Genomic DNA, 24,757 nt, shown 5'->3' on the forward strand with positions numbered 1-24,757 from the left:
TTTATTCACATGAGTTTGCATCGGAAAAGGTCTGTTTACATCAGGCGGCCGCTAGCTACATTCACTATTAGACTAGCATTGTACTTCGAAATATTTACGTAAAACGAACGCGAACTGGACATTTTTGTTGTTGTTGCTTTTAACCAAGAATCGAGACTGTTTTATGTCCATATCTATAAAGAATTCGGGAATTTAAGCATTTATTCACAAGAATTTTCACCGGAAAAGCTCTGTTTACATCAGGCAGCCTCTAGCTGCATTCACTAACAGACTAGCATTGTACTTCGACATATTTACGTAAAATAAATGCTAACTGCACTTTTTTTTTTTTTTGCTTTTAAGAAAGAATCGAGACTGTTTTATGTCCATATCTATAAAGAATTAGGAGATTCAAGCATTTATTCACAAGAATGTTCACCGGAAAAGTTCTGTTTACATCAGGCGGCTGCTAGCTACATTTACTGACAGACTAGAATTGTACTTCGACATATTTACGTAAAATAAATTCTAACTGCACTTTTTTTTGCTTTTAACCAAGAATTGAGACTGTTTTACGTCCATATCTATTAAGAAGTCAAGGATTTAAGCATTTATTCACAAGAATTTTCACCGAAAAAGCTCTGTTTACATCAGGCGGCTGCTAGCTACGTTTACTGACAGACTAGCATTGTACTTCAACATATTTACGTAAAATGAACGCTAGCTGCACTTTTTTTGCTTTTAACCAAGAATCGAGACTGTTTTATGTCCATATCTATTAAGAATTCAGGGATTTAAGCATTTATTCACAAGAATTTTCACCGAAAAAGCTCTGTTTACATCAGGCGGCTGCTAGCTACATTCACTAATAGACTAGCATGGTACTTCAACATATTTACGTCAAATAAATGCTAACTGCACTTTTTTTTTTTTTTGCTTTTAACCAAGAATCGAGACTGTTTTATGTCCATATCTATAAAGAATTTGGAGATTCAAGCATTTATTCACAAGAATGTTCACCGGAAAAGTTCTGTTTACATCAGGCGGCTGCTAGCTACGTTTACTGACAGACTAGCATTGTACTTCAACATATTTACGTAAAATAAATGCTAACTGCACTTTTTTTTTTTTGCTTTTAACCAAGAATTAAGACTGTTTTACGTCCATATCTATTAAGAATTCAGGGATTTAAGCATTTATTCACAAGAATGTTCACCGGAAAAGTTCTGTTTACATCAGGCGGCTGCTAGCTACGTTTACTGACAGACTAGCATTGTACTTCAACATATTTACGTAAAATGAACTCTAGCTGCACTTTTTTTGCTTTTAACCAAGAATCGAGACTTTTATGTCCATATCTATTAAGAATTCAGGGATTTAAGGGTTTACTCACAAGAATTTTCAACAAAAAAAGCTCTGTCTGTGATTCCACTCGGTCAGCTTTGACGGTCTCGCCAACAATGCAGGCCCGCTATTTATCGATCCCGCGCCCCGTGTCCCGTCAATACATTATGAAGTCTATGACCTGGCGCACCAACCTATTCCAAAAAGTGATAGCATCCACAAGGGTTACACTTTCTTTGAAAAGAGTGTTATGTATGCACACCCTGGAGGGCAAAGGCGGCGTGTCCCTAAAGGGACCTCTGAGCATCTGCTACCCACAGCTGCCCAAGATGACGCTTCGTGATAAAAGGGACATTTTGCCCTCTCCTGTGTGTCGCAACTTTTCCTAAAGCCAAGCGGGATGGTCTTAGCGCGCCTGCTCCTGCTAAACCCTGCAGCAAATACACGTAGAGTGCTTCTGGCACCAGGGTTGAGCTCAGCGGATTAGCACGTGGGACAAATGGACCCCAGATTGATTGAGGCCAGAACACACAGTCGATCTTGGTGTTCTCCCAGGCGCCGCTCAAGATCACTAAATTATTTTGAGGGGGAAATTGATAAAGGCTTTCGGAAATGAACGTCATGCTTTTCGCGTCAAGAAAGAGGGACGGGGAATTTTGATTTAACGTAGCATAAATAGCACCATTTTACAACGCGGTGCTCCTTGTACCGTAGTCTCACGAGATTGACTGTACATAGCAAACTCTGTCACCTCAACGACACTTTCTCAACACCGGAGGTGAAGCCGAGATCTGAGGCCGACATTTGAGCTTACAGAGAAGCTCCGAGGGGATCAAGAAAACACTTAACAAAGCAGCCTGGGACCCGACAGAACCTTCTTCGTTCTTTGTATTTTGCTCCGCTTCTGCCCGACAGTGCCAAAAGCACAGGCTATTTCTGTAACTTTAATGGAAAACAAACAACAGCGTGCCTAGGACTGTGCTCATATTTCATTAGCCGGGTTTCTAATATATGCACTGCCAAATTGTGTTTTTTTTTCGTGAATTAATATGTAACATTTCAATCTCAAATATTAGTTCACGTTCCTCAAAACCCAAAACACCTGCATTCAACTATAGCAGGGATGTCAAACTCATTTTGGCTGTATTTATAGCAAATAAATCTCACGTGGGTCGGACTTGTTTATTTTTTGGCCAAGTACCGTATTGGCCCGAATATAAGACGGCCCTGATTATAAGACGACCCCTTCTTTTTCAAGACTCAAGTTTGAAAAAAGACTTTTTGAACACCAAATGAATTTTTATACAGAAAATAATGACAGTACATCCGAAACAAATGATTATAACAATATATTTGAGAGAAAAAGCATGTTATTTTGCCTCATTCAAATCTTAATATCTGAACATTCAAATATGTAAACTAAAGTGCAATCACATTCGATCTATCGTGACCGAACATCGCTTCAATAATATCTGGCGCCATCTGTCGTCGTGAATGGGGAGAGCAGCTTAGATCTGTCATGATAGAACATTGCTTCAATATTTGGCGGCATCTAGCGTCGTGAATGGGGACAGCAGCTGAGATCTGTCATGACAGAACATTGCTTCAATGATATCTGGCGCCATCTAGTGTCGCGAATAGGTATAATGTCTAGACCGCGAATATAAGATGACCCCCACTTTTTCAATCTTATTTCAATGCAAAAAACACCGTCTTACATTCGGGCCAATACAGTACTTCGCAAAACAAATACTAAATGCATGTTTTTTTCTTTTGTTGCTTTTGACCAAGAATCGAGACTGTTTTACGCCCATATCTAAAAAGAATTCCGGCATTTAAGCTTTTATTCACAAGAATTTTCACCGGAAAAGCTCTGTTTACATCAGGCGGCCGCTAGTAAATGCTAACTGCAGTTTTTTTTTTTTTTTTTTTCCTTAGCTTTTAAATGGGGCTGTCAAAATTATTGCGTTAACGGGCGGTAATTAATTTTTTAAAATTAATCACGTTAAAATATTTGACGTATTTAACGCACATGCCCCGCTCAAACCGATTAAAATGACAGCACGGTGTCATGTCCATTTGTTACTTGTGTTTTTTGGTGTTTTGTCGCCCTCTGCTGGCGCTTGGGTGCGACTGATTTTATGGGTTTCAGCACCATGAGCATTGTGTAATTATTGACATCAACAATGGCGAGCTACTATTTTTTGTTTGAAAATTTTACAAATTTTATTTGAACGAAAACATTAAGAGGGGTTTTAATATAAAATTTCTATAACTTGTACTAACATTTATCTTTTAAGAACTAAAAGTCTTTCTATCCATGGATCGCTTTAACAGAATGTTAATAATGTTAATGCCATCTTGTTTATTTATTGTTATAATAAACAAATACAGTAGTTATGTACAGTATGTTGAATGTATATATCCGTCTTGTCTTCTTTCCATTCAAAAATAATTTAAAGAAAAATATAGCATATTTTAGAGATGTTTGAATTGCGATTAATTTGAATTAAATAATTTTAAAGCTGTGATTAACTCAATTAAAAATTTTAATCATTTGACAGCCCTACTTTTAACCAAGAATCGAGACTGTTTTACGTCCATATCTAAAAAGAATTTAGGGATTTAAGCATTTATTCAGAAGAATTTTCACCGGAAAAGCTCTGTTTACATCAGGCGGCTGCTAGTAAATGCTAACTGCATTTTGTTGTTGTTGCTTTTAACCAAGAATCGAGACTGTTTTACGTCCATATCTATAAAGAATTCGGGGATTTAAGCATTTATTCACAAGGATTTTCAACGAAAAAAGCTCTTTGTCTGTGATTCCACTTGGTCAGCTTTGACGGCCACGCCAACAATGCCCCGTGTCCCGTCAATACATTATGAAGTCTATGGCTCTGCCAAATTCTTGTATATAGTTGAATCATCTCAAAATATGGTTTTCATCCCAATAAATATGCTGTTTAAGATTTTATTTATCGTGTCACATGCACTTTAAAAGTGAGTAATACTACTTTCCAAGAAAGAAGCGTGAAGACAAACACAATAGGTCATTTGATAATCGTATTTACAAGTTTGGGTACAAGCCAATTTGGCTAATGGAAGTAAGTTGAGCTCATATTGCAACCCCCATGATTGTTATAAGACCCTACCGCGCACGGATAAATCCCCGACACTAGTATTTTTCAGCCTCAGACTATAATGACACTTATCTCGCTTCCAGTTTTTTTGTAACTGTCAGAAAATAAAGTGATAAAATGACGGCTGACATCAGGTCATTTACTTAATGGCAAAATCAACATTCCTGCTTCTTAATGACGTGCAATGCAATGATGGTTGCGCAAATGGTTTGTTTTGAAAACACTAACAGCCTAATGTGAAGGACTGAGCATTTCATACACTAATGTTGATTGAAATGAAGTTTGCTCCTCGCTCGCTGCTCGGCGTGGCGTTGCGTGCCCACATCGGCGAACATAACATTACACGTGGGAGTCAACATCTGAGTTACAATTAAAAGTGATTTTCCGCCACAAGCTTTCTTATGGTACAGTATGTGTGATTAAGAGAGGCGGCCTCACTACTCTGCAGGCTGCGTGTTCAGTCAGGGGAGCCACTATTGACAGTTATTGAATGATCTACGGTTGTAAGGGTGGAAAAAGCAAGCTGTCTAAATGAAGCCGACAAGACAATCGATGCTGTGTTTAACACGCAGAGAAACTCTCTTACAGACAGAGAAACTTGCAGCTTGATTTTTTTTTTTTTTTTGCAGTAAATCTCCTGATGTTCGCTAGCATTCTAAAATGAAAGGTACCTGTGTTATTGATCTAAAGCTCACCCAGGGCCGAGAGTAGTAGTCTTAAAAAAACCCGAAACCCATTTTGCAATGTGATTGAACCTTTTATAGTTTGTCCTTAAAATAGAGTTGTCCATTAATGACTTTTTAATCGATAAACGATATCCCGATGTTGTCCAACTCCAAAAATCTGATCACGATATCAAAACGATACCGATATCTGCGGTCTTGGACTTAACATATTATTGCTAATAGTATTGTGATGCCCCACTGGATGCTTTAGTACAGTGGTATGAAAACATATCTAAACCTTTTGAAATTTCTCACATTTCTGCATAAAATCAATATCAAATGTGATCTTTGTCAAAATCACAAAGATGAAAATGCAGTGTCTGCTTTAACTAAAACCACCCAAACATTTATCGTTTTTTATATTTTAATGAGGATAGCATGCAAACAATGACAGAAGGGGGAAAATAAGTAAGTGAACCCTCTGCCTAAGAGGATAAAGAGCAATTGAAACAAATTTTTACCAAACAATTTAAGTCAGGTGTGAGCCCAGTCACTGATGAGTGGTTTAAAGTTGCCCTGCCTACTATAAAACACACACCTGGTAAGAATTGTCTTGATGAGAAGCATTGTCTGATGTGCATCATGGCTTGGTCAAAAGAGCTGTCTGATGACCTCCGATCAAGGATTGATGATTTTTATAAAGCTGGGAAAGGATACAAAACCATCCCTAAAAGTCCGGATGTTCATCAATCGACAGTCAGAGAAGTTGTCTACAAATGGAGAGAGTTTGGCACTGTTGCTTCGCTGTCAACGAGTGGCCGTCCACCAAAGATGACGCCAAAAGTTCAGCGCAGAATACTAAGAGAGGTAAAAAGAGAACCCTAGAGTGCCTGCTAAAGACTTTCACAAATCACTGGCACAGTCCAATATCTCTGTGCACACATCAACTATATGTACGTAAAACTATGGTCAAGAATGGTGTTTATAGGAGGACTCCACAGAGGAAGCCACTGCTGTCTAAAAAAAATATTGTTGCTCGTTTAATGTTCGATAAAAGGCACTTGGACATTCCACAGAAGTTTTGGCAAAATATTTTGTGGACTGATGAAAGCTAACACACAACGTCATGTGTGGAGGAAAAATGGAACAGCTCACCAACATCAACACCTCATCCCCACTGTGAAGCACGGTGGAGGGAGCATCGTGATATGGGGCTGTTTTGCTACCTCATGGCATGGACAACTTGCAATAATTAATGGAAGAATGAATTCAAAAGTTTGTCAAGATGTTTTGCTGTAAAACCTGAGGCTGTCTGTCAGGCAGTTGAAGCTAAAAAGAGGATGAATGCTGCAACAAGACAATGATCCAAAACAAAGCAGTAAATCAACTTCAGAATAGTTTCAGAAGAACAAAATACACGTTCTGGAGTGGTCAAGTCAAAGTCCAGATTTGAACCCTATTGAGATACAGTGCCTTGCAAAAGTATTCGGCCCCCTTGAACCTTGCAACCTTTCGCCACATTTCAGGCTTCAAACATAAAGATATAAAATTTTAATTTTTTGTCAAGAATCAACAACAAGTGGGACACAATCGTGAAGTGGAACAAAATTTATTGGATAATTTAAACTTTTTTAACAAATAAAAAACTGAAAAGTGGGGCGTGCAATATTATTCGGCCCCCTTGCGTTAATACTTTGTAGCGCCACCTTCAAGTCGCTTGGGGTATGTTTCTATCAGTTTTGCACATCGAGAGACTGACATTCTTGCCCATTCTTCCTTGCAAAACAGCTCGAGCTCAGTGAGGTTGGATGGAGAGTGTTTGTGAACAGCAGTCTTCAGCTCTTTCCACAGATTCTCGATTGGATTCAGGTCTGGACTTTGACTTGGCCATTCTAACACCTGGATACGTTTATTTTTGAACCATTCCATTGTAGATTTGGCTTTATGTTTTGGATCATTGTCCTGTTGGAAGATAAATCTCCGTCCCAGTCTCAGGTCTTGTGCAGATACCAACAGGTATTCTTCCAGAATGTTCCTGTATTTGGCTGCATCCATCTTCAGTCAATTTTAACCATCTTCCCTGTCCCTGCTGAAGAAAAGCAGGCCCAAACCATGATGCTGCCACCACCATGTTTGACAGTGGGGATGGTGTGTTCAGGGTGATGAGCTGTGTTGCTTTTACGCCAAACATATCGTTTTGCATTGTGGCCAAAAAGTTCAATTTTGGTTTCATCTGACCAGAGCACCTTCTTCCACATGTTTGGTGTGTCTCCCAGGTGGCTTGTGGCAAACTTTAAACGAGACTTTTTATGGATATCTTTGAGAAATGGCTTTTCTTCTTGCCACTCTTCCATAAAGGCCAGATTTGTGCAGTGTATGACTGATTGTTGTCCTATGGACAGACTCTCCCACCTCAGCTGTAGATCTCTGCAGTTCATCCAGAATGATCATGGGCCTCTTGGCTGCATCTCTGATCAGTTTTCTCCTTGTTTGAGAAGAAAGTTTGGAAGGACGGCCGGGTCTTGGTAGATTTGCAGTGGTCTGATGCTCCTTCCATTTCAATATGATGGCTTGCACAGTGCTCCTTGAGATGTTTAAAGCTTGGGAAATCTTTTTGTATCCAAATCCGGCTTTAAACTTCTCCACAACAGTATCTCGGACCTGCCTGGTGTGTTCCTTGGTTTTCATAATGCTCTCTGCACTTTAAACAGAACCCTGAGACTATCACAGAGCAGGTGCATTTATACGGAGACTTGATTACACACAGGTGGATTCTATTTATCATCATCGGTCATTTAGGACAACATTGGATGATTCAGAGATCCTCACTGAACTTCTGGAGTGAGTTTGCTGCACTGAAAGTAAAGGGGCCGAATAATATTGCACGCCCCACTTTTCAGTTTTTTATTTGTTAAAAAAGTTTAAATTATCCAATAAATGTTGTTCCACTTCACGATTGTGTCCCACTTGTTGTTGATTCTTGACAAAAAAATTAAATTTCATATCTTTATGTTTGAAGCCTGAAATGTGGCGAAAGGTTACAAGATTCAAGGGGGCCGAATACTTTTGCAAGGCACTGTATGTGGCACGACCTAAAGACAGCGATCTATTCCAGACATCCAAGGAATCTGACTGAACTACAGCAGTTTTGTAGAGAATAATGGGCCAAGATTAGTCCTGATTGATGTGCGAGACTGATCTGCCGCTACTGGAAGAGTCTGGTTGAAGTTATTGCTGCCAAAGGTGGGCCACAAAATATTAAATATGATGGTTCATGTACCTTTTTTTCCTCCTTCTGTCTGTTTGCATACTATCCTCATTAATTATAATTGCATACTATCCTCATTAAAATATGAAAACCTATCAATGTTTGGGTGGTTTTAGTTAAAGCAGACACTGATTTTCCATCTGTGTGATTTGACAAAGATCAGATCACATTTGATGGTGATCTCATGCAGAAATTCCAAAAGGTTCAGATACTTTTTTAAAACCACTGTACAGTGGTCCCCAACCTTTTTTGCACTACGGAACAATGTAATGTGGGCCTTTTTTTCACGGACTGGCAACGTTTGGCAGAAAATGACAGTAAATATAAATTTACACGTTGAGGCTAAAAACGAATATTAAGCGCAGGAAAACTGTCACTCACCATACACTGAATCAACTTTTTAAAAAAAAAAAAAAAACTTTTTTCCTAAAACTTGTCTGTTTCTTAGCTTTTGCGCAAATTCTGCAAAGATGGCAGAGCAATATAAGAGACAAAAAGTTTTATCTCAAGAGGATGCTGATGAGTTCTGTTGGTGTGGGGGGCTTAGCCACACTAAGCCACATGGTTGCTAACCGTCAAGTGCTGTGGCTTACTTAGTTACAACTGAATTCGTTACCTTATTACTTTTCATTTTTTACACAGCCGCTGCAAACAAAAATGTTGTTTAATCCATTTGCAGGCGACCATCATGATTTTACGACACACTGTGCTGGTCCTTATGGGAAACGCAGTCTTCCTTAAGGCAAAACCCTACCGCTTTTGTCCACCGGCGTCGCTAAAATCGACCAAACTGAAAAGTCACCAAGTGTTGCTTTGATATATTATTGCTATTTGAATTGTGATACCCCACTGGATTCCTTAATAGTGCTAAATGTAGCAACAACAAGTTTTTCCAAATAAAATAAATATTCTGTGAAAAAGAAGACAACAACTTCAATTGAAGTAAAAGAAAAAGTGCCAATATATTACAATGAGCCAAAATGTCTGTCATTCAATAAAACAGTGGCACCTCGACGTGTGATCGCATCCACATACGATCCTTTCAACATCCGACATAAAATTTGACTCGCAATTTGTCTCGACATACGACGACATGCTCGAAATACGACGATTTGTGACAGTGTCACAATTTCATTGTTTTCCCGCAAGATGGACGCACGAGACTAAAGCAACCAAATAACAGGCCCATTATCAGTTTTTTAAATCGGTCGCTTCCATGTTTTAATTATGAAAATGGATTTGGAACAGAGGTTTTCAGAAGCCTATCGCATGTTGTTTTTTATTCTCGAGCATCCTTCACTTTCCTTAAGCTGTTGTTATGAAATACGAGAAAAATGTCCCTATGTGCGGCTCGGAAAAATGATATTGATGTACAATAGGTTTCGTTCAATGTGATGTGGTGGTCGCGTGTTCTTTTTGCAGAGTTTTGTATTACATGTCTGTACAAAATATGATGCGCATCAAGGTAATTCTGTTTGGGTTCTATCTTGAAACCACTTTTACATTAATGTTACATAAAGGAAAACAAGGTCATTACCACGAATAGTGATTGTATCCCCGAGGGTTAACGTCAACATGGAACCTCTTAACACGGTGGCTGACCTCGGTGAAGTTGGCCCCCCATCCGACGCAAATTTATGGAAAAATGATGTCATTCGTTTGTGCTCTACAAAAGTTTTGTGCCGCTATCGTTTTTGAGATATTGACATATTCGCGTGATGACGTCACGCAGCCCCCCATTTATTGCAAAACGGACCCAAAATGATGCTATTCCTTTATGCTATGCTTGTGCTGCTATCGTTTTATAGATATTGACAGTGACGTGTATTGAGGGGAGGCATGGAAGGCAGAGCATCACCTGTCAATCAGGGAAGAAATAAAAATGTAATCATAATATATAGTACATTTTAATTTTTGCCATCTGGTAGGCATTTGTAAACAGTTTTCCATTCGAATCAATAGGAACACAAATGACAGAATTTTTTCATGAATTTTTATCTGATGGGGGCCAACTTCACGGAGGTCAATGACTGCCATTGATGACGACAGACGCCTAATCCACTTGGACTGAGCGGCATTTCTGCAGCAGGGCCAAGAACGAAAAGTGGTATTTGCCATGTGGCAAAATTGATTTTGCCATGTGGCAAAATGGATTTTGCCATGTGGCATTTTTTTGCCATGAGGCAAAAATGATTTTGCCATGCGGTATTTTTTTTGTCATGTGGCAAAATTGATTTTGCCATGTGGCATTTTTTTTTCATGCGGCAAAATTGATTTTGCCATATGGCATTTTTTTGCCATGTGGCAAAATGGATTTTGCAATATGGTATTTTTTTTTTCCATGTGGCAAAATTGTTTTTGCCATTTTTTGCCATGTGGCAAAATTGATTTTGTCATGTGGCATTTTTTTGCACGTGGCAAAGTTGATTTTGCCATTTTTTGCCATGTGGCAAAATTGAATTTTGCCAAATTTTCTTGCAATGTGGCAAAACTGATTTTGCCATGTGACATTTTTTTGCAATGTGGCAAAAGTCAATTTTGCCATGTAGCATTATTTTGCCATTTTGCCATGAGGCATTTTTTTGCCATGGGGCAAAATTGATTTTGCCATGCGGCATTTTTTTTGCCATGTGGCAAAACTGATTTTGCCATGTTGCAATTTTTTTCATGCGGCAAAATTGATTTTGCCATGTGGCACTTTTTTTGCCATGTGGCAAAAATGGATTTTGCCATGTGATATTTTTTTCGCCATGTGGCAAAATTGTTTTTGCCATTTTTTGCCATGTGGCAAAATTGATTTTGTCATGTGGCATTTTTTTGCCCCGTGGCAAAGTTGATTTTGCCATTTTTTGCCATGTGGCAAAATTGAATTTTGCCAAATGTTCTTGCAATGTGGCAAAACTGATTTTGCCATGTGACATTTTTTTGCAATGTGGCAAAAGTCAATTTTGCCATGTAGCATTATTTTGCCATTTTGCCATGTGGCATTTTTTTTTGCCACGTGGCATTTTTTTGCCATGGGGCAAAACTGATTTTGCCATGCGGCATTTTTTTTGCCATGTGGCAAAACTGATTTTGCCATGTTGCAATTTTTTTCATGCGGCAAAATTGATTTTGCCATGTGGCACTTTTTTTTCCATGTGGCAAAAATGGATTTTGCCATGTGATATTTTTTTCGCCATGTGGCAAAATTGTTTTTGCCATTTTTTGCCATGTGGCAAAATTGATTTTGCCATGTGGCAACATGGATTCTGCCATGTGTTTTTTTTTTTTTTTTTTGCCGTGTGTCCTTTTTCGACATGAAAAACAATTTTGTCACATGGCAAAAAAAAAAAAAAAAAATAAAAAATACCACATGGCAAAATCCATTTTGCCACGTGGCAAATACCACTTCTGGTTCTCGCTGTCTCCCCATTTTTGAACTACATGTTCAAATAAATTGGGCGTCTATCACCGTCAAAGGCCATTAAATTGAACACACTAAATAAAATGTTTTTGCTCTTAAAGGTTTACGCACAAATACACCCACAAACAGAAGCTCAATGCTCAGCATGCTGTGAGACCGAAGCAAACTCGCAAATCATCATCAGAGAAATATCATAACAATAAGAAAATGAGTGTTTAGTGCAAATGCTCTTTCCAAGCACACATTTGTCACTTGTCAGCATTATTAAGAGTCAGTGACAATTGATTTTAGTTCTATACTGGCACACAACAATACGGTTTAACATTGATTTAGTAGTTTATCAATTCCATCCTTAGTTTAGACTGTTCCACCCCCACTTTTAAATATTTTCTCTTTAGATTGTCCCAAAGAGTAACCTTTTTTTTTTTAAAAGGACATTTGTGTACTGTTTTGCTTTAGAAAGATGCAGCAAATTAATATGATTATTTATATTAATTTCAAGTTATTTAGCCTCAGTCCCATCAAGTCACCTCAAGCCTCCCCATCCCACTTGTACTGCACGTGTAGAAGTCAATTTTTGGGCCGAACCGATTTTCTACTCTATGATCGATCGAAAATAAATGCTTGTGAGAGAGCGCATGGGAGCTTGGGTGACTATGTCTATGGGAGGAAGCAGAGCAGGAAGAAGTCGGAGAGAGCAGCAGCCACACAGAACATGGACAGAGCGTTTACCTGGCCCTGTGCTCTGTGGGTACGCCAAGTAGCCGCCTCTTCCACGGGCCCCCCTACCTGAGCCACGCGCCGCTACTACCGCCGCCGCCGCCACCGGTCCGTACGCCGTCGCCGGGAAGCCTGCGGGCAACACACACATACACGCTAGCATCATTCCTGGCGTACGGGCGAGTGTATCCCAGAGCTACGGGAAAATGTTGACATCAGTACCGAGCTGCGGGATAAAACCAGCTGTCAGAGGCAAGGGCTCATGTCAGGGCGATATCTATCAGCAGACAGAAAATGCCGCCGACCTAAAGGTCCACACGCAGCGTGAAAAACAGCCGGGAGCGACTTCCTCAATATAGAGTGCGAGTGATTGTTTAAACGGCTTGAAAAAGACTGTTTGATTAGAAAAATGATCAGTAAAAGTTGACTGATTTACACTCGCCAGCCTTAACTTTAGAGAGACAGCGAGAACCAAAAGTGGTATATGCCATGTGGGAAAATGTATTTTGCCATATGGCATTTTTTGTGCCATGTGGCAAAATGGATTTTGCCTGTGGCATTTTTTTTGCCATGTGGCAAAACTGATTTTGTCATATGGTATTTTTTTCCATGTGGCAAAATGAATTTAGCTGTGTGGCAAAATGGATTTTGCCATGTGGCATTTTATTTGCAACATTTTTCTGCTATGTTGCAAAATGGATTTTGCCATGTGGCATTTTTTTGCCATGTGGCAAAATGGATTTTGCAATGTGGCATTTTTTTGCCATGTGGCAAAACTGATTTTGTCATATGGTATTTTTTTCCATGTGGCAAAATGAATTTAGCTGTGTGGCAAAATGGATTTTGCCATGTGGCATTTTATTTGCAACATTTTTCTGCTATGTTGCAAAATGGATTTTGCCATGTGGCATTTTTTTGCCATGTGGCAAAATGGATTTTGCAATGTGGCATTTTTTTGCCATGAAAATCCATTTTGCCAAATGGCGAAAAAAATGCTACTGGCAAACACAATTTTGCCACATGGCAAAAAAATCCCACATGGCAAAATCCATTTTGCAACATAGCAAAATCAATTTTGCCACATGGCAAAAAAAAAAAATCTAAACATTTTTTGCAGAACCAAAAGTGCATTTTTTTTTTGCCATGTGGCAAAATTGATTTTGCTATGTGGTATTTTTTGTTTTGCCATGTGGTAAAATTAGATTTTGCTATGTGGCAAAATGGATTTTGGCATGTGGCATTCCTTTTTTTATGGTATATGGCGAAATGGATTTTGGTTTGTGGGATTTTTTGGGGGTTACGTGGCTTTTTTGGGGGGTATATGGCAGTTTTGCAGGCCGTGCAAGTCCAAATTTTCCATTTATTTTAAATGGCAGAAAAACGTGTGGCTGTGGTTTTTGGCCATCCACTTACCATTACAGCAGAGTGACATTCAACGGACACCTAAGTCAGGCTATGCCATTGACTGATATGTACGTCCGAATTTTCCATTCATTTTAAGTGGCAGAAAACCATGTGTGGCTGTGATTTTTGACCATGAATAGAAAATTTTGACGTGCATGGCCGTCAATGGCGTGGACGTGCATGGCCTGGAAACTGCCATATACCCACCATAAATGTCATACCCCCCCCACCCAAAAAAAAGGCCACTTGGAAAAATCCATTTTTCCCCATACCAAAAAAAAAAAAAAAGCCAAATGGAAAAATCCATTTTGCCACATGGCAAATACCACTTTTGGTTCTCGGCCCTGCTGCAACTTTAGGAGCACATGCTGCCCCGATTCCCAAACACATTGCGAAAAATCATCAGGCGTGTTGCAGGAAATCATCCAATTTGACTTAATTGGTGTGAAAATAATCATTTATTTACTCCAAATAAGTGATCTTTATTCATCTATTTATGCTAGCCACATAAAGTGACAGGCAGAATAATGGGATAGTCTTGCGTTACGTGGCAGAAGGTGCAATTAACCTGTGCGTGCACCTGTTGCCATTCACACAACAGATTGAGTCCTGCGAGTTTAGCAGCTTTGCGTTCAACTAAACAGGCCCAGATTTTACACGCAGGAAGTAAATTGGTATATAAACTGAGGTGCGATAGCAATCGTTCCATTACTTTTTATATTGTGTGCCGTCACGGAAGTCACTCACAGCAGGGGGTGCTGACGATCTTTTTTGTGTTTCCTATCCAGATTATTCAAGCTCGCGCATTTTCTCCATACAAGGTGTGCACAATGGCAGTGCACACACATGGTGGATAGTTGAAGTCCTACGACTAGATTGCTAAAAAGACAGCGTTCTATTTAGATGGCCCTCTCTCATCATCTCTTGAGAAACTAACATGTGCTTGAAACTTGCTAGCTTGTGAGGAACCGCTTTTGTGTGTGGGCATGGCTGATAGAGATGTTTTTGAATATCCTTAGATGAGAAATGCACTCACACACCTAGGTGAAAAAAGCCTTTTGGGGAGGGCGATACAAAAAATGAGGCGCTACTGAGCTGTGCAGCTACGTCCTAATTAGAAAACCAAAACGAATTTTGTATTTGGGCCAGTTCGACAAAAAGTGCCATATTTTGTCATGAAAAAAGAAAATTTGGAATCTTTCGAAACCTAACGATGTATTGCTGAATACAATCAAAGCTAAACAGATTTTCTGGAGAGCAACATCTATGATTCAGCTATAGAATCACATTTCACTAAGTACGCTTCTACCTAATTTACGGCTGCTAGAAATGAATGACAGAAATATCCGGTGGGTAATTGTATTAATTGAGATATGTTGAGGATAAGCTCCTTGTCTTACTTCCCAGTAGATCTCAGTCAAGGCAAAATGGTTCCAATTCTTATTAAACGACCATTCTGTAAGTAAACTGGCTTAAGGTGGGTTTCCAAATTGCACGTGGTTGATTAGATGAATAAAATATTGTCGCTCTTGGGGGTGTTTATGTCACAAGCTCGGATGAAAGATTACAAGCACCTCTGAGCTGCACGGCCGTGTGCATGAAAGTCTTTCCTCTGGGCACAAATCTTGCATTTTTGTTCTGGAGTGCTTCCCCCGACCCAATTACGGCTTCAGAGGATTTAGTGTCTGTCAGAGGTGGGTAGTAACACATTACATTTAGTCCGTTACATTTACTTGAGTAACTTTTTCAGAAAAAAAAAAGTAGTTTTACCACACAATTCTTTTACTTTTACGTGAGTAGATCACAAGAGGGCACTCATGCTCTTTGGACGTATAATGGGTCATTCTGTTCTGGTCCGTCTCTTAACTAATCTGAGTAGAAATTTGTGTACGTCGCCCTCTTGTGGTTGGTTGCCATTACTGGGGTGTTTTGCAGACTCATAGTAGTCTAGCATCAGTCAATGTAAACAGTAAAGTCAGCTGCTGTTGGCGGCAACGTCTTTGGACAGCTTTTTTATGGGGAAAATGCTACCTACTGAGCCAGAAGAGGAGCCTACAACCAAGTCCATTCTGCATAATATGTTGCTAAAAGCTAGCAAACGAGGCAACATAAGTTGTGAACCGTATTGTTAAAGCCAAGAAACCTTTCAAGATTGGAGAAGAACTCATTATACCTGCGAATGAAGATATTTGCCATAAAGTTCTAGGCAAGGCCACTGTTAAAAATGTTGATTCAGTGTAAGGTGAGTTACATTTTCCCTGCATTTAATGTTCGTTTTTAGCTCCATCGTGTTATTTTATATTGACTGTCATTTTCTACCACACATTGCCGTTCCATGGTGCAAAAAAAAGGTTGGAGACCAGTGGGCTACAGTACAGTATGATAATAAAAGTTCAAAATAACTGAAACTTTTGAATTTCTCACATTTCTGCGTAAAATCGCCATCAAATGTGATCTGATCTTTGTCAAAATAACACTGATGTAAAAACAGGGTCTGTTTGAACTAAAACCACCCAAACATTTATAGGTTTTCATATTTTAATGATGATAGGATGCAAACAATGACAGAAGGAGGAAAAATAGGTAAGTAAACCCTGTGCCTAAGGAGACTTAAAGAGCAATTGAAACAAATTTTTGACAAACAATTTAAGTCAGGTTTGTGCCCAATCGCTGATGAGTGGTTTAAAACTGCCCTGCCCACTATAAAACACACACCTAGTAAGAATTGTCTTGATGAGAAGCAACAAGGATTCTTGATTTGTATAAACCTGGGAAAGGATACAAAACAATCTCTAAAAGTCTGGATGTTAATCAGTCGACAGTCAGAGAAGTTGTATACAAATGGAGAGAGTTTGGCACAGTTGCTTCTCTCCCAAGGAGTGGCCTTCTACCAAAGATGACGACAAAAGTTCAGCGCAGAATACTCAGACAGGTAAAAAACAAGTGAGTGTCTGTTAAAGACTTACAGAAATCACTGGCACAGTCCAATATCTCTGTGCACACATAGACTATATGTAAAACTATGGCCAAGAATGGTGTTCATGAGAGGACTTAACGGACAACACCACTGCTGTCTAAAGAAAATATTGTTGCTCGTTTCATGTTCGCAAAAAGGCACTTGGACACTCCACAGAAGTTTTGGCAAAATATTTTGTGGACTGATGAAACTGAAGTTGAATTGTTTGGGAGTAACACACAACGTCATGTGTGGACGAAAAATGGAACACCTCACCAACATCAACACCTCATCCCCAGCGTGAAGCATGGTGGAGGGAGCATCGTGATTAGGGGCCGTTTTGCTAACTCAGGGCCTGGACAACTTGCAATCATTAATGGAAGAACGAATTCAAAAGTTTTGCAGGAAAACTTAAGGCTGTCTGTCATACAGTCAAAGCTAAAAAAGAGGATGGATGCTGCAACAAGACAATGATCAAAAACACAGAAGTAAATCAACTTCTGAATGGTTTTAGAAGAACAAAATACATGTTCTGGAGTGGCCAAGTCAAAGAACCCCATTGAGATGCTGTGCCATGACCTAAAGACAGCAATTCATGCCAGACATTCCAGGAATCTGACTGAACTACAGCAGTGTTGTAGAGAAGAATGGGCCAAGATGAGTCCTGATCGATGTGCCAGACTGATCTGCAGCTACAGGAAGCGTCTGGTTGAAGTTATTGCTGCCAAACGGGGGCACAAAATATTACATGTTATGGTTCACTTACTTATTTTTCCACCTTCTGTCATTGTTTTCAGACTATCCTCATTAAAATATGAAAACCTATGAATGTTTGGGTGGTTTTAGTTAAAGCAGATAGTTTTTTCATCTGTATGATTTTGACAAAATCACTTGAGTAAATTTTTAGATGACTACTTTTACTTTAGTTATTTAGAGGTTACTCTTACTTGAGTAAAATTTTTGGCTACTCTACCCACCTCTGGTTTCTGTTCACAATGTGTGGCATTTTCATCTTGTACGTGGAGTATGTTAACCCACTTTATAGCAGTGTGTGTCGCATCACTCAAGTGACATGAGCTCGAACGATTGCTGACAGTCCACCCATAACAAAACAGATTGGATGTCTATCGCCGTCAATGGCGCCCAGAGATGTAAAAACGCTGTAACGGACATTTAGTTTGCAAAGTAGCCTATTGTCAGAATGCTTAGAATGCTGTAATGAAGTAAAGACGTCAATAAGTATGAATGCCATTCTAATTATTCCCAACAAATATCAGCCTGGTAATCAGACTGTAATTAATCCAAAGCAGTATCAGTGAATTGTAATTACATTGTTGGGACTTAATGAACATAGTGGCAAGAGGTGTGTGACTGAAGCTGGTCCATGCCCAGGGCCCGGGCTCTTCTTTCAACACAGGAATGGCACGTCATTAGCTGCGGTGATGAGATTCCTCACGCCGTCGATGCCTAATCAGTCTCCTAAAATTATCTCCACAGGATATGCTTGCCTCTCTCGCAAAGAAATGAGCTTCAAATCCTCTCCATCTGAGTTGTCCCTGATTTTTCTTAAATGAACTCGAGCCAAACGTGTTTGCGCGCCGCGTCTCGGACGTTCTGGAATAGCGCGAGAACCCCCTAAGGATCCCCCCCCCCCAAAAGACGAGCAGGCAGTGGCGTGCACAGACAATTTGGGGGGCAGGTGCTCAGAGGGGGGGGAAAAGGGCACTTTTTGCAGGGTATGTAACTGACAGCTATGCTGCCTCTTTATAACAATGTAAATTATTACCAAAAAAAAAAAAAAAACATTGCACTACGATACGACATACACTGCTGGCATAAGCGGATTTTAAGGGGGGGGCCCTGGTGTCCGAAAAGTGTCATTGCATGTAATAGACTTTCCTATATATATATATATATATATATATATATATATATATATATATATATATATATATATATATATATATATATATATATATTTGTAAAGCAATAGAACTGCAACAAAAATGAATGAAATGAACAAAAAAAAAAAAAAATTATAATTGGTCAAAATTATTTTTCGAACACCTTAGACGGTTATGTGCTTTGCATATAACCACCCCCCCAAAAAAATAAAATATGACAAAAAAAAATAATTTTAATGATTTTTTTTCTTTGATAGAAAATATATTTTTCTTGGATAGAAGCAACTTTTTGGGGGATTGAATGATTGAATTTTCAGTCTTATTTCAATGCAAAAAACACCGCCTTATATTCAGGCCAATACGGTATTTTGTCTAAAGGTTGTGCTACTAAGTATTAGGCTGAGGGTGCCAATACTTTTGTCCGGCCCATTTTTTGAGTTTTGTGGAAAATGATAATGATTTAAATTTGTTTTCATTGTTTTTTTTGTGTTTTTTCACTGCAAGCAAAATAAATGAAGATATTACTACCAAAGCATTTGTAATTGCAATTGCAATCATTTTCTGGGAGAAATCGAGCATTATCTGACAGATTTGCAGGGGTGCCAATACTTTTGGCCAGCAGTGTATATGTCAATTTATTTCTAAAATTTTGTGAAATTTGACCGGTTCCTTCACAAGACAAATAGTTAAGCAACTGAGGTTTATGGGGGCACACGCATACACATTATGTGTTACCTCTGCGTAGGGGCGTCAGGCAGGCACGGGGAGATGGCTTGGATGAACGCTATTATACTGTGCTGCCTTCGTGTCTGCGCTGCGCGTTCATGTTGATAAATGATGGGCAGTGGGGCACACGGGAGGTGTGTTTCACTGTTTGGATGACAGAGGGCGCTCTCACAGTGATTGTGAATGCGGCGCTTTTCGGGGCACGCGCATTACTAACATAATAATATTCATGACTTAATAACCTTAATAAGGGCACTTGCTCGGTTAAGAGGGCAAGGGCCAGTGTTTGAGCACCACCTGGCGTCTATGTGTGCACGCCAGCGCGAGCAGGTGAGCTATTTGCAAAATGCTTTTCCATAAAGAGAGGCTCGCACAAAAGAAACGGTGTGAGAGAGCGGGGTCAGACGAGCCAAAAAACACATAGCTTTTTATTAGACGCCAGAGGAGGAGGTAATTCACATCTCGGTCGACGCAATATGACCATGACTGTGCGTGTTAGGTGCCAGATGCCCCCACGCAGCGACCGGAAAGATGGCCGAGAAGAAAGAGAAACACAATTTACGCACGCGGCTCGGGAGAGAATCGTGTAATAAAGCGGCACGGTGAGTAAAGAAGTAAAACAATCATAAAAAGACAATAAAGTAGGTGAGAAAAATCTGCCGCTCGAATGCTAGCGAAACGGCTCAAATGAGGCCTCCCGTCTCTTTTCGCAAATGCGAGACAAGCGCGCCCATGCATTCCCACTCGTGGCGGTGCAGACAAATTTCCCCGGCTCCCCCTCCTGCCATTGTCACGGCACCCCAAAAGACCCAGTGGCTCGGAAGTTAGTTGCGAGCAAAGTTGTGGTGAGAGATTAACTTTGCAGGATTAGGTGGGTTAATTAATAGATGGCTGCTGCTCATTGTTTTGTGCTCACACTGTAAGAAGCCACCCAAGAGAAGCGCTGCGGCATTAAATCAATTTCATGGCCCTTTTATTACTGAGGAGATAAAGCCAATATTTAGCTTTCAATTCTTCACAATTATTTGGCCCCTGCTTTGCCACTTGAGTGGCTGCACTTGGCTGGGGACAAGGACACATCTGTTTATGAGATGTGCGGGCCCGGGGGCCTTGGTGGCCGCACTCGGGGGAACTGTCCTCAGCTTTTTCCCTCCGTCAGCCTGCGGCGCACAAATTCAGCAATCATCAGGAGTGCTACGCCAATGAAGAAAAAATGGACGGGGATCTTTTCTATCACACAAATGGTTCCCCGCCAGGAGAAGTTTTGGAAAAGGCAATTAGATTTGTTAAACATTGCTAAAACTGGATACAGGGTGGATGAAGTCATGCAAATAATAACTCGGTGGCTGAAACTGACAGCGACTGACGTCCAATCCATTTTGAATGCTCGGATACAGGTAGTCCCCGGCAGAGATGGCTACTCCCGACAATGAGACAAAAATGCGGCAATGTAATGTAAAAATATGTCAATGTTGTGGAGGTGGAGAACACACCACTAATTTTGATACTGAAAAGTCCGACCTAAATCAGAGTTAGTATCACATTAATCTGTGTGAATTTCTCGGACTCAAGGAGGAAGCTGCGTTGAGAGAAATATCCTCCCGTATATTTTCGACTGTTAACGTTAATTAAACTGTAAGAAATATAGTGAACTCACGATTACCCCTTTATAGATAGTTAATTGATGATTGGCAAGTTGGTATTTCTTGTGTATGTTAATATAATTTGTGTTCAAATATTGCAATTTAAATTTGCTAACATTTATTCTGGAAGAAGAAAATGTCTCTTTAGTAGTTTTTGAAAACAAAGGTTTGAGTCAAATGGTGTATCACCTGAACCAATACAGATGAAAGATAGTATAAGTCAATACAGATTTATTTTGCATTGATCATTTAGCCTATTAATTAATTAGTGTAATTTTGGTGAGAAATGTAGCCCTGACCCCCGTTCACCCAGTCTGTGTTGTCTTATAAATGTCCCGTCCCCAGCAAAAAAAAGTGCACATGCAAGTTATGCTGTTACAGTGCCCTCCATAATTATTGGCACCCCTGAAAAAGATGTGTTTTTTAGCTTCTAATATATATATTTTTTAAATTCAAATAATATGGGACCTTAATGGAAAAAAAGAGAAAAATCCAACCTTCAATACAAGTGCATTTATTCAGTGGGGAAAAAATGCCACATAAAGAAATAATTATTTGACATCAAATAATGTGTGTCACAATTATTAGCACCCCTGGTGTTAACTTTGTACAACCCCCTTTTGCCAACAAAACAAGGTCTGGGGACTGAGATGGCCATGGGAGGAGCTTGATTTTGTGTCTGGTGAACCATTTCTGTGTAGATTTGGCCATTTGTTTAGGGCCATTGTCCTACTGAAAGACCCAGCGACGACCCATCTTCAGCTTTCGGACAGAGGGCAACAGATTTTGATTTAAAATGTCCTGGTATTTCAAAGCATTCATGATGCCATGCACCCTAACAAGGTTCCCAGGGCCTTTGGAAGCGAAACAGCCCCACAGCATCACTGACCCACCCCCATACTTCACAGTGGGTATGAGGTGCTTTTCAGCATGCGCATCTTTTGCGGCACCCACGACCCACTTAGAGTGTTTGGTTCCAAAAAGCTCAATCTTAGTCTCATCTGACCAAAGCACACGGTCCCAGTTGAAGCCTGAGACCATGTGCTTTGGTCAGATGAGACCAAGATTGAGCTTTTTGGCAAAGCACACGGTCCCAGTTGAAACCTGGTTAATGCAATAACTGCATTAACCATCAAAGTGAAGTCTAACAGTAACTGTATTCTTGAAACAAATCTGAATAAAGAAAAACATTGCATTTAAATACCGTAATGCAAACTGGTTAAACTTGAGAGTAGCTGAGAGTTGTCATGACAGAACATCGCTTCAATGATATCTGCCGCCATCTAGCGTCATGAATGGGTATAATGTCTAAACGACCCCCTCTTTTTCAGTCTTATTTCAATGCAAAAAACATCATCTTATATTCGGGCTAGTACGGTACATATTTTTGCTAATTTTATTCATTTTTGTTGCAGTTTTGTTGTTCACAACTTCTATATACAGTGGTACCTCTACATACGATCGCTTCGACACACAAACTTTTCGACATCCGACGTAAAATTTGACTCGCCATTTGTTTCTACATCCGACGACATGTTCGAAATACGACGACAATGGCAGCACCGCAGACGAATGCACGGCGGATTTTCTTGTGTGACAAATCAACACTGGTTTCAGAAAAGGTTGGTACAGGTGGTGAAACAAGGAAAAAGTTGACGCTTACCTTCTAAATGAAGATGCAAATGACAGAAAAATATGAGCGTAGGGTGGGCATCCGTGAAATGGCTCAACAATACATCTCCACGGTCCTCCTCCGACCATCGTTCGCCAGTCTTTATAAGTTAAGCTGACAATTCTTATTGTGGTAACATCTCCAGAGAAATCGCCAACTTCGCCACGTTTTTATCATTTATTTCACAACTTATTCAAAACAAAAACACCTTCTGTCTGCCGCAATTGACGGTGTTCTCAAGAAAGCATTCAAAGTGAAAGTGAAACTCAAGCTCACCGGTCTCTCTGGCACGTCAGCTCCGCGGTGCGTTCAGGGTCAGCAAAAAACGTCCGCCACATTAGAACCCGATTCGTTACATTAATACAGGAATTATTATTATTATTATTATTCCGATTTTGATTTATAATTTATTTGTTTTGCTATGTGTAATTGCCATTTGTAATAGTACCAGCCGTATTTTTTAAGGATTTAGTGAAGGTTTTTGGGCTGTGGAACGAATTAATGGAATTATAATGTATTCCTATGGGAAAATCCTGCTCGACATACGACCATTTCGACTTACAAACAAGGTCCTGGAATGGATTAACTTCGTATGTAGAGGTACCACTGTATATAGTAGGAATGTCAACTTAATGCAATGACACTTTTCGGCCACCAGCCCCACCAACCCCCCCCTTAAATGTATTAATTTTATTAATTTTATTTATTTATTTTCCCTTCAGGCATGACAAATCCAAACAAACAAATAGCATTTATATGTGTTTACAATTAATTCAACCCGAAAAGAAAAGGGCTGACGGGAGAAGCCGAAGTTTATTGAAACCTGTCCCCAGTATACCATATAGGACGCAGAAAATATCGAATATCAATTTTTGACATACAGATTTCGTAGTGTTTTTTTATTATAGTAACTAAAGTTGCACCGATACCAGTATCGGCAGGGGGCGCCGATCCCGCCCGAATTGGTGGTATCGGTATCGACGAGTACCAACATTTAGGGCGCCGATACCATTTACTGGCATCACTTTAGCGCAAATGAACTGTCCTCCCCACGTGAGCCAACTTCCCAAATCCCGATGCATGACATCTGTATGTCTTTGTCTCGACATTACCAAACGAAAATAACACCTTCGTCTTCAAAGTGAAGGATGTTACGCCGCTTTTTTAACATGGCATCCACAAACGATTAGCATGCTTAAGCTAACGCATGCTGTAGTAGCGCCGATGGGATCAGAAAGGTTAAGACCGTGAGAGACTAAGCAAACTCATGGTTTCATGATGAACAATGAGTGGCAAATTAAGAGCGCCGTACTTCAAACTCGTCCTGTTTATGAAAATCGATTGTAATATTATGCTGGTGTTGTGCAGTAATGAGCAGAAGTGACTTCTGTGGCCAGAAAACACTCAAGCGGCGCAGCGCGCACACTAGATATCATCAGATAGCAACCTAGATGTCCTATGTCCGATCCCATGCCAACTCTCGTGCGCACATACTAGATATCATCAAATAGCAACCTAGATGTGCTACATTAGATCCCATGCCATTAGCTGCGTGAGCACAGAGCGACGCGTAGTCCATATACTATATTGATGAATTAGAAACCGCCATGACTGAATGGAAGTTAAGCAAGCCAAATCAATCCATACCAGTGACTATAGATAATGCTGCAAATACTGTTAATTCAGCACATGTTACAGATGGACTCAGACCACAAATAGGATGTTTTGCTTCTGGTAAATATAGCTGCTAAGAGAGCTGCAGCAATCAACAGTGTGCCCCACTTTACAAACAGTAAAGATTGTTCTCAGCACTTACAGCTAGGCATGTGCCGGTATGAGATTTTCACGGTACGATAACCGTGAGCAAAAATACCGCGGTTTCACGGTATCACGGTATTGCAATTATGGCTCCAAAATTTTGAGATGTATG

The 24,757-nt window shown here is 39.9% G+C and overlaps 1 protein-coding gene across 11 annotated transcripts in view; it reads right to left on the reverse strand.

Moving 5' to 3' along the window:
- The window catches only part of msi2b (musashi RNA-binding protein 2b), a 653,181-nt gene that overhangs the window by 55,769 nt on the left and 572,655 nt on the right, over nucleotides 1-24,757 (reverse strand). For 5 of the 11 annotated variants that reach the window (XM_057821849.1, XM_057821850.1, XM_057821844.1 and 2 more), the window contains one exon: nucleotides 12,535-12,654. The exons of 2 other annotated variants lie outside the window; for them this stretch is intronic. In XM_057821849.1, coding sequence (XP_057677832.1) covers nucleotides 12,535-12,654 — 120 coding nt within the window. The remainder of the gene's footprint in view (nucleotides 1-12,534; nucleotides 12,655-24,757) is intronic. 4 more of the 11 variants (XM_057821852.1, XM_057821853.1, XM_057821846.1 and 1 more) reach the window with 1 other exon arrangement.

The sequence above is a fragment of the Corythoichthys intestinalis genome, chromosome 18 (genome assembly GCF_030265065.1).
Source record: "Corythoichthys intestinalis isolate RoL2023-P3 chromosome 18, ASM3026506v1, whole genome shotgun sequence".
Classification (NCBI taxonomy): domain Eukaryota; kingdom Metazoa; phylum Chordata; class Actinopteri; order Syngnathiformes; family Syngnathidae; genus Corythoichthys; species Corythoichthys intestinalis.